Raw genomic sequence first — 11,580 nt, 5'->3', positions numbered from 1 at the left:
CTGATCAGTTAGGATTATACTGTACTGTAACTTGGTCAATAGACTGTAACGTTATAGGATGTAGACTCTAATTTCAGACACTCAAGGTGGTGAAAGCTGGTTTTTGAATAGTTTATTATATAGGTATCACACCCTAAACTTGTCTAATAAAGGTTACGAATTGGCTATTCTGTTAGCATTGTATATCACTGTGAACATTCTGGGGATGTCATACAGGCAGTTACCATAGCTGCAGTAATATGTCGCATGCCTTCAGTTGCATCCTTTAAATAATTGTAGCCAGAAATCTTTACTCCATCCCAAGCCACCTTATTTACACGAAGCGCCAGCCTTTTAATTGTGTAGACTTAATCTAATCGTAGATGTAACTGTAACTGACTAGTTATAAACTTGGCCACTATGTTCTTCAAGGAGGAACCTTTCCAAATTACAATGTTTTTCAAGGTATGTTACGGTTGTAATATCTTTTATAATGGTATTGTTGCGCTGTAACCCCCATATAGGGATGGAGGTGGCTATTGTTGAGATATCTATGTTTTGTTCTCTATCTTATGAATATATTTTACTATATTTTACCTACATTATATCCTGTGAATCAATATTAGCTGTGTAATCTATAGAATTAACAATATTACAACTGTTTCTTTTATCCAGGAGTGATATATCATTTCTGGACTCAGCTACAGGGTCAAACACAGAGTGCAACCATCTGAGGGTCAATCTGACTACAAAGTGCAGCTTGGGGATGCGTGAGAAGGAAATCCATCTTGGTTCAGTCGACCCAACGGTGGTCCTCCAATACACTGCGGATGAAGCCCCGACTAGCCACAAAGTAGGCATTTCCATACATTATGTTTATGTTGATGGGAGGAGGCTCCTTTGCCTTTCCTGTATCCTGAGGGATTTAAAATTGTTATTTAATGCTAAAGTGATGACCAGTAAGTTCTTATGTTAATTTTATAAATATATGTAACGTAAAACAGGTACCTGGATTCTTCCATCTATTATTTTGTGTGCATTTCTCACTCTCCGCATTAGACCTGCAGGCATTTCTTCTGAATGTATGCTGTTCCTGCCCCTCAGTGAACGCAGTGTCCTTACAATCTCCAAGTTGGTTTTCAGAGGGAAATCTTGGCCACAAAGGTTGATGAAGTATTTCCATTTTGTGCTGGTGTTATAGAGATCCGCCATACAGTTAAGGTCAGCCTGGACACGTGGCCAGGCGGCATAGACCACATCAACAGGCTGACTGACCAAGAAGATGTTCGGGAAGCAGGCAGTTATTGCCCAGATGGCAAATAAGACTGAGGATTTTGCCTTTTTGTCCACATGGACACAATATATATTTTGAGGTGCGTAGATGGCTCGCAGCAGTCGCTCAAAGCTCTGCACCTATGAGAATATACAATAATATATTAATAATGTATCCTTTTTGTGTACTTGAACATAATGGAAATTCACAAGCGGTGGTGAAGAGCTCCTTTGATTGATGACTTTTATGTAAATGTTTACTCCAGTTTTAAAGTTTATTTAAATTAATATTCAGGCTTTAGAATCTGCATACCTTACGATGCATAACCATAGAGTATGCCAGGGGGAAGTCCTCTTCTTCCTGGCTCAACGGAGATGTTAAGTATTTTCTTCTTAATTTGAATGCACTGTAAAAAAACAATATTAAAAAAAGCACTTTCAGTGATTTAAGTGAAATTCAATATTCAAATAAAACGTCTAAAATCTGTAGTTTAAGCAACACACCTGCAGTCTTCGGTTGCATTCATGTAATGTTCATCAGGGATGTGAACACTCTTGCGGAAGTCTTTGGTGATGGTCAGTAATTTGGCCTGCTCCAGTGCCTCCCTCTCTCCCTGCAGGATAGCTGAGCAGTTGCAGACTTTCTCTGGGCTGTCATCAGAGTCTGTATAGTCCAACCAGCTGTACCCGAGAACGGAGCTGGGATTACAGCCTGGTTTACTGCTTGTTAGTAGGAAGAGGATCCATAGTGATCCCAGTGCAATGGTGAGCATCAGGAGCAGTGTTAACCTGCCTTGTTTCAGTATCCTCATTGTGAGAGAGGAGTTACTGTTACGTGTCTTTTTGTAATGTGAGTTCTGGATGTATTCCACCTGCCCTTCCCCTTTCTATTGGTTTCACTAAATCAATGTTTGTAGATCAAAGATAACATGTCTTAAATGATTAATGCCTACCTGCAACATTACCATGTACTTAGTAGTGAGGTGTTTTTTAACAAGTTCAGTTATTGATACATTCTGTGGTTTACGGCACACCAGGCTATTTTTTCTATAGAGGAACGTTTAAATGTTTGTAGAAACGTCCCATTTGTTTTAGATCCAGGCAGTTCCTCTGCTTGTTGTTCCTGTCAGAGAAGTGATACAGACAATCTTTCTTTAGCCACACAATTTCTAGGGATAAAGTTCAAAGATGTTAATGCGCCTGATTTTACTAACAGTGCTAAATCTGTGCTTAAACCGTACGCACAAACATTTGACGTGTGTGCTGATAATCACATGTATTCAGTAACATCGATGATGTCGGATCATGACTCCGGATCGTTCCAGGTACTTTAACAGTGTTTATACCTTTTGGGGTCGTCTCTCATAACTTCCACTGCTCAGCACAGCGCTCTCTTCATGACACACCTTATATGGAGAAATAGAATTGTGGTTTGATTCTGATTTACAAACATACGCATGCTAGAGAGAACTAAATCAGCAGGTGCGCCCATTTCATGAATCCGGCGGCAATTATGCCAATGTTTGTTATATAACTGTAAAACATAGTCCACGTATCCCTGGAGATACTGTTGACACATTATCTAGAATTACAACTGTCAATTTTAATTGGACAGACAATCACCCACAGAATAGACTCGCAAGAAGCACACGCACAAATGAAGAAAAAGGCAAAAGATTAAGATCTGGAGGTTAAAATAAATGCTAACTAAACAGAAGTGAATCCTCCCGTTTTTTAACAATTACATTAATTAAATTTTCCACGGTACCTTAAAGGTAAAATGGTGAAGATCACTATTTGAAGCACTCAACTATTTGTACAACACAGGCTTATTCAGAGAAACTACTCTACACCAAAAAGACTCCATTACAATACATTCCATTTAGCTGACGTTTTTTTCCCAAAGCGACTAACAATAAGTGCATTCAACCATGAGGGTACAAACCCAGAACAACAAGAATCAAGAAAGTACAATTTCTTCAAGAAAGCCAAACTACAAAGTGCTGTAAGTAAGTCCCATTTAAGTTCTACTAAATTGTTTGTATTAACTTGAATTCAAGGTATAGTCAGATACCATAACACCCATCTTACTTTATTAAATATTTATATTAATCTCTGTTTACTTTATTTCTTTTTTTTTAATCCTATAGACTACTATGTGTTTGAGAAAAAAAAGTTGGGTCTAAAACACTGAGACCACTTTCAATAATAAGCATATTAAGTGTCAAGCTAACAGGGAATATATATATATTGTTGAATATATATTAATGATAAAGTTCATTTATATTTTTTAATTAATCGAAAACAGATCTGCGAGGTGAAAGCACAGACATTCAGTGAAAGGAACATTAGTCAGAGAGAAATCATGAATTCACTTACTTTGGTTAAAACTGAAGAGTAGAATAGATATAAATGGGTCTTACCTGTGAATTTACCAGCAGCACATCAGATTAGAGTTTTATGTCTCTGACTTCCTCCTCTATCTCTCCCCTTACGTTATGTGATCACACTGGTTGGGTGCACTTGTGCTGGTCTACCCAATAGTAGGAAGCACAACGTCCTGTGTGCGCTTTGCAAAATGACACCATGTATCCATGAATCAAATCAAAGAATGGATGACACAGGAACTAGCCTCACACTTCTTTTAAGTGTAAAAAATGCCTGAAAGCTGCTTAAAATATTTTTCTGCAATCAACCTTAAAATCTCAAGAATGATTTTTTTTGGTAACTTTTTTTAATTGCAAATATTCTCAGGGTTTGGACTCTTCAGGTTTTCAAGAATTAATCACTGCAAAACTTTAAACAAAGCTGTAAAAAGAACCTTCGCTGATGGGATTAAAGAGCTGATTTGGAGTCTCCAGGTTAATTAACATGTGTGTCCCGCGTTGCGTGTCTTGCGTGCTTGCGTTCCTGCAAAATCCGACTATAAATCGGCCTTTACTTTTTACTTGTTTTACAGTCTATGGCATGCTCTTACTGATACAGTGCGACCCCCAGTGGACCGATTAGGGAATAGCAGCTAGTTTTATAGAAATTCAATTTATGTCACTCTGTCATTTTCACACTTAGCAAAGTCATCCGGCGGGCCGAGATGGACCCCCTAGCGGGCTGTATCCAGCCCGTGGGCTGTATGTTTGATACCCCTGCTCTATTGGTTGCAGACAAAAAACAAAAGAAGACATCAACAAACCTCAGATCACAATCTGAGGTATAATGCAGTTTTGAGAATAAATACTACTGGAAACTGCATTGTTGGAAGAAAGCTTCATCAACAGGATTTAAGAGCTGAAGTAGAGTCTGCTGGTTAACTAAGCTTAGCAATCACACTTGAACTGTGCTCTATAACTCAGTGATAAACTTTAAAAAACGTAACACTGAGCAAAACTATTTGACTGAATATCATGTAGTGTCACCTCAGGAATAGAGTAATTCAAGTAATGTCTCTCGACTACAAAGAAATATTTCAGATGATACATACACTCAAATCATTATTAATTATGATTCATGCCTTAAGTACTACGGTTAGAAAACAGTCTGTGTCTATCTCTTCTCTCTTCTCTCCCCTATTCTCCACCCAACTATCCTCTCTTCTCTTCCCCATTTCACCCCCACTCATTCCAACTGCTCGAGGCAGTTTTTCTCTCCATATCAACCAAAGTGCTCATTGTGGAACTGTTGAATTCTCTATAATTAAGCGAAGTCTAGACTTTACAATTTATTTTAGAACATATAGGACAAGATGGGTAATATCCCTTGTACATTAGAAAGTTTTCTGCACAATAAGTTATCAACTACAAGTTAGCATGTGTTAGCGGCCACGAGCGGATGTTAGGGACTTAGCTTCAGTCGAGCACCTTAGCGTCATCAAGTGTTTTGCCCTTGTAATCGACGATTCAAGCCGAACTTGAGGGGACACTGAGGCTAAAGGTAAATTTGACCGGCTACTGGCTTGTATGGAATCAACATCATTACCTCTATAACAGATTCTGCGAACGGATCGGGTCCAGTCGACATCCAGGACATGGTCAAACGTTACACCCCAGCCCGTTTACTCCGCTCTGCTTCAGCCAATCTGCTTGTTGCTCCCTCACTGCGAGCTAAACACTGATCAAAATCACGACTGTTTGCTGTCCTGGCTCCTAAATGGTGGAATGAGCTCCCCATGGACATCCGGACAGCAGAAGGTTTACACATCGTCCACCGCAAACTAAAAGCACACCTCTTCCGACTATATCTTGAATAAAAATGTTAAACCAACAATTTAGTAGCACTTAAAGGGCACTTACTTATAGCACTTTGTAGTTTGTCTTTTTTGAAGAAATGTTACTTTCTAGACCAGACAAGATGTAGACAAGACCAGATCTGTTCGCAGCACAGTACGCAAGTACCAATGTTTTTAAATGGATGAGGGCAGCCACTGGTAACCAGTGAAGGGAGCGGAGGAGCGGAGTAGTGTTAGTGAATTAAGGTTAAAGACCAGTCAAGGGCGTATTCTCCTGCTGTTGTGCAGCATGAATCTACAGGAACATAATGTTGGAGTAACGTTGGCGAGTAAGGAAGAGTTGGCTGTCGAGTGTCCATATGGGAGGTCCATTAAAAAAATGAGTTGTGTGCGTGAATATGCAGTAGTGCACGACACAGTGTTTGTTTTTGGTTGTGTTGGCTGAAAGTTGTTTTTGCGTTTGCTTATATAATTGGTTGTGTTGTTTGTTTTTCCATCTCGACTTGTTTTAAATCTGTTTGTTTTGTTTATGTGGACGTGTAAGACTAAGTAGACACGGCCAACCAATGATAGTCTATTTGTCAATAGTTTTTGTTTAAACCAACTACTTCCAATATTTTCTTTAAGAAAAGTTAACCACTTGCTGCTTTGAGCTATGTATTTATGTGCAGATGTTGACACGAAGCAGGAAAGAGAAAACGAATGTGAATCGAAAAAGGAACACCTTCAAAAAATTATGTAAAGTCACCTAATAAAAGCCCTCAAAAACAAAATTAATTTGCCTGAATAATAATCCTTACAATTTCAATAGGGCCTCACATCTGTCAGTGCCTGTCAGTGCTCGGGCCCTAATAATAAAGACTGAACCGAGCTCCTGCAGGAGCGAGAAGGCGAGAGAGAGGTGCGCCGTGTGTAAAGGCAGGGGTGGACTGGCCATCTGGCATACCGGGCAAAGTCCCGGTGGGCCGTTGACCCAATGTGGGCCGGTCTGGTCCGCTATGTTGTTGTTGTTTTTTTCTCTCTCTTCTTCCTCTCTAAATTCCCTCCAATTGGGCCGGCCAATTGGCTACAGAGGGCTAGCAGTGTGTTGCCAGCATCGACACATATTATTGGTCTATTGTTTGTCATTGTCAATCAATCATGGGCTGACAGGCTCAGAGAGCCCTGACAGCGCTGTCAATCACGACACAAACCAGGGTGGGGCGGGACCTCATGGCATTGGCGGGGGGAGTCGCGGGACGGGCTGCTGCTGAGACAGAAACTTAAAATGGATAATAAGAGTAAAAAAACGCATCGGGAAAAAAAGCTGAAGTCTCTGGAGGTGGAGGCTGCTAAATGTGCCAAACTGACGGACCTATGTGGTGCCGGGTTCACCAGCCCAGCAGCAGCAGGTGCGCCGGGAGACGAGCGAGGAGGACTCGACAATGATGAGCGAGTGGAGGCAGACATGTGAGCGCGCATTTTCAATTTTCAATACATTCTCCAAACTAGCTCGTTACTTGAGCAGCGGAGGTTGGCGTCGCACGCCTCTACCCACGGCGCACCTCTCTCTCTCTCTCTCACGCGCTGCCCCCTCCCTCCTGAGATGTGCAGGTCCCGGTGGCGTGTTTGCCGTCGGGGGGGCAGCGCGAGAGGTAGGTCTATCCCTCCGCAGGTTCACCTTCAGAAATCTTGTTACGACTTTTACTTCCTCTAGAATAGGATAAGAGATAGTGTCTTATTTTGTGTGCCTAGATCTGGTTTCCCTTTGCTGAGTTATCATAAGGGGCATTGTGTATCACTCTTGCTACTGATGAGAGGTCCATGTTTAGTGATATTTACAGAATGTTTTAGTGGTTATACTGTGGTTTATTAATGTTCTTGGGCAGACACAAGAGGCACTTGTTTATAGTTAATTCTTTGTTGTCTCTAGATGCACTGGTCCATTACTATTTGAACCTCAGCATCTAGGGTTCAAAATTGGTAAAATGATACATTATATGCATATTGTTGTTGTAATTTTTCAGTCAGTTGAGATAAATCTTGAGGAGAAACATTTTGGGTTGTTTTGTGTCTGTATAGGCCTACTATAAAAAGCACTTTGCATTTTTAATTTTAGTACTTGTACTTTTACTTTTGATACTTAAGTACATTTCAACACCAGATACTTTTGATACTTAAGTACTTTTAATATGAGCTACTTTAAGACTTTTACTCAAGTCACCCTGGGCCTGCCCTTTTGGGCTGGGCTTCAGCTGCAGATCTAAAGGCTGCTTCCAGGGGCATGGGGCCCTCAGCCTTTGTTTTTCTTTGCTTCTGCACCTTACAACATACATCACACCTTATTTTCACACATCCAAACACTGTTAACACCACTGACGCGTAACATATTTTACACATCCCACTACGTAGTTAGAGCTATCTTGATTTGGAGTTAAATAAATTTACTTTTGGCTTGAGAGGTTTGTGTGTGGCCTCCCTTCTTGTTGCCATCTTTGAGCTAGGTGGTAACAGTAGTATGCATGAGAGAAGACGCCGCGAGATTTGTGGACTTCTATGTGGTGACTGCTGATAATGTAGTGGGCTGGTCTGGACAGACAATGCCAGGGCTGAATTTTTGTCCCAGTCCACCCCTGTGTAAAGGTAATGTAATATGTAAGATATTTTAAATCCCTTTTACCTTGTACAAATCTCCCACTTTACCAGCACCAAAGCAGCCCCAGACCATCACATTACCTCCACCATGCTTGACAGAGGGCGTCAGTTTTAAAGAAGCTGCCAGTTGAGGACCTGTGAGGCGTCTATTTCTCAAACTATAGAGACTCTAATCTACTTGTCTTCTTGCAGAGTTGTGCACCGGGGCCTCCCACTTCTCTTTCTACTCTGGTTAGAGCCCGTTTGTGCTGTTCTCTGAAGGGAGTAGTTCACACCGTTGTAGTCTATTCTTGTTCTCATTTCTACAAGAATAGACTGGTGAGTTTCACATGAAAGTTCTCTTTTTCTGGCCATAATCGGTCGGATGAGGACTTGTTATGGAGGGCTTTGTAAGTGAGGAGAAATAATTTGTATTGGATGCCAGTGGAGATAGATATAATCAAACCCACACATGTGATGCTCGAGATACTCAACTAGCTCAAAGGAAGTTCAGTTTTATAGCTTCTCTCACCAGCTAAACAGTTTTCAGCTGTGCTAACAGAATTGCACAAGGGTTTTCAAGGGTTTTCTAATCATCCATTAGTCTTCTAAGGCGATAAGCAAACACAATGTACCATACGAACACTGGAGTGATAGTTGCTGGAAATGGGCCTCTATACATCTATGTACATATTTCATTAAAAACCAGACTTGTCCACCTAGAATAGTCATTTACCACATTAACAATGTATAGAGTGTATATCTGATTAATTTAATGTTATCTTCATTGAAACATTGCTTTTCTTTGAAAAATTAGGTAATTTCTAAAAGATCCCAAACTTTTGAACGGTAGTGTATAGATTAATGGGACTTAACAGCCCATAAACTTTGGCTTTGTATCAACAAGAAATGATTCATCACATATGAATAGCATCACACATAAGGCCTATGTATACTATAAAAGCAAAATATAGAATTAAAACCAGTTGTACACAGATAAAGAGCCTACATACATTACTGTACATCAAGTTCTGCACAGAAAAATGAATAAAAATAAAAGGTAAAGTAAATCAATACAAAAGTGAACAGGTAACTTATCAAGTGAGTAGCCTACTTACCTCTATTTTACTGTACCTTGCCCAGTGGCATGGTAGGCCACATAGTTCTATATTACAGTGTTAAGTGTCTCATACAGGTTAACCCTGACATCCTTATGACATAATAATCCTTCCATTTTGGTTCTTGAGACCCAACCACTGAGTAGCCAGTTTAGTTGCCTTTAAGAACAACTCACTTTTCAAATATTTCTGTTGTTAACCGCCTCCTGTGCGGATGGAATATTATTCCTGCAAACGAGAACAGTCTCTCAACCGGAACTGAAGAGGGGAGGGTTGTGTTAAATCGAACAAAAAGGAGCTTGATAAGTGGTTACTGCTGAAGAGAAAGCAGGTCTTTCCTGGTGTCCTGCAGAAAACGAAGGGTATCTAACTCAGCTTTGCTGTGGCTTGCGAGCTCCTGTCTTTCCTGCACTTGAGTTTCTTCAGCTGAGAAAACAAAGAAGTCATCTTCCTCATCATCTTGGAGGTTGGAGGAAGCCGTTTCACTCTCTGCCACCAGGCCAAGATCTTTAGCTGAGTGGAGCATAAGCTGGGGGATTCACCTCCTTTCACCTGACAATCGTGGTGGTAGCCAGCTCATTTTGAAGAATGGGTGAACTCGTGAATTGTTTTTGGATTTCATGGAGAAAGTATCTTGAGTATTTTAAATACAAAATTACTCCACTCTAAAGTATTTTGTTACAAATTACATTCGATTTTTTATCGGCCCTATCAAATACAAATTACAAAATACTCAAAGTAATTGAAATACGTATTTCAAATACAAGTAATAGAAAAACTGCCCATCTCTGTCGACATGGACCTGTATAGACATGGTAATTTATCCGTTTTAATGAAAGACGCCAGTGAGTTGCATTATTTAATTTATCGACACATATTAGAATCTAAAAGTCTGAATATCTCATCTTTAATTTTGAGGGCATGTTTGATCCTAATTATATTTTTCTCAATCAAAACTCAAAATCTAAAGTCTTGTTCTAGAATCACTATTCAGTGAGCGTTAATATTACACATGAAAAAGAAAAAGTTTAATTGTTCCTCATAAGCAGATTCATCTGGTATTTTTCCCCACTTTGTAATTCAGATGACCCTTGCCCCTCTTTGAGATACACAACCCTCCCCTGTCTTTTATGCTCTGTGTTTGTGTGTGTGTGTGTTTGCACAGTTCTATGTGCACTGCATGTGAGACCCCACTTTGATTGTCTTTCCTGTGTTTCATGGTTTTTGATATTTGTTTGTGTTTTGTCTTTCCTTCCTGAAGAGTATTGGCTGCAAAACACACAGCACTTCCTGCTGGCCCGTCAGCTTTTGTTGAGCTCGGTCCCATCTGGACCAGACAGCGTGTTCGTAGATTCGAGGTTCAAATGGGAAAGGTTAATAATTTAGACAAGTTCCATGTTCAAAAGTTTCACAGTTATAAGTTTATTGTATAAGAACAATACTTACAGAGAGTCTCTGGGGTTCTGCCGGACACGTCACCAGGTTCTCTGGATCATGTCCAGGAGAAGCGCGCCCACTCATCCTAAGTCCACAGTATTTATCAAGACACAGGGTGCAAGACAGAGGCGGTCCTTTCTTTGAGGGAACTCAGCAATTGGCCAGATGTATACTGTTTCCTCAAAGTGCAGGTTTTTGCAAGCATATCACTTGTGAGAGAAAATCCAATCGACCAGGTGTCCCACTACTGTGCCCTTGGCCAACAGGGAGTCTGCCACAGCGGAGAGACACAACAGATTAGACTTAGAGGAAGATTTCATATCTTTTTCTCACCATGTTTCATGAAGCACTTCATTGTATTAGTTCTGGCACGTCCTCTCTCTTTCCTGAGCATCTGTGCTTTTCATTATTTCAAATCTCAAGATGAACTTCCATCATACACTTTTCTAACGGCTGGTTTCCTGTTTTGTCTCTTTCTGTGGTCGTGCTCTGGGCCTGACCCTGCGTCTGATATACAACATTCCAATTAAAAGAAACAGTTGTAGTATTATTGATTCTATAGACTATACAGCTAATATTTATTCACAGGATATAGGTAAAGTATAGTCATAAGATAAAGAACAAAACAAAGATATCTCAACACTTTGCAGCTCAGTGTCTCTTGTGTCTCTGTCCCTTCTTGTCTCCTCTCAGGCAGCTCAGCCGCTGCCTTTTAAACCAGAGGATTAAAAGGTGTATCAGCTAACAAATGGATAATGTAAACATTACAACACTGACAGCCTCTGGAAGATTTAACAACATGCAGAATATGGTATATGGGGTTTTATGTATGATTCTTTCCAACGGATCTGGTGTATGAAGGAAAAGGGATCTGTTGAACTCCCTGAAACCCACAAAACCTCAGTGCAAATAATTAGGTGTAAAAGTGAAGTCTGACTC

At 40.3% G+C, this 11,580-nt stretch overlaps 1 protein-coding gene across 1 annotated transcript; it reads right to left on the bottom strand.

Annotated features, from left to right (window-relative positions):
* Positions 1 to 772: 772 nt before the first annotated feature.
* On the bottom strand, positions 773 to 2,063 carry LOC132996223 (beta-1,3-galactosyl-O-glycosyl-glycoprotein beta-1,6-N-acetylglucosaminyltransferase-like). The gene is made up of 4 exons (XM_061066562.1): positions 1,756 to 2,063; positions 1,565 to 1,658; positions 988 to 1,392; positions 773 to 895 (listed from the first exon to the last, which is right to left on the bottom strand). The coding sequence occupies exons 1-4, from the start codon at positions 2,061 to 2,063 to the stop codon at positions 773 to 775; spliced, it is 930 nt and encodes a 309-aa protein (XP_060922545.1).
* Between the last annotated feature and the right edge of the window lie 9,517 nt (positions 2,064 to 11,580).

Source organism: Limanda limanda, chromosome 22 (genome assembly GCF_963576545.1).
Source record: "Limanda limanda chromosome 22, fLimLim1.1, whole genome shotgun sequence".
Taxonomy (NCBI): domain Eukaryota; kingdom Metazoa; phylum Chordata; class Actinopteri; order Pleuronectiformes; family Pleuronectidae; genus Limanda; species Limanda limanda.
The sequence above is the reverse complement of the archived record's forward strand: the minus strand, read 5'-3'. Positions and strand labels throughout refer to the sequence as shown.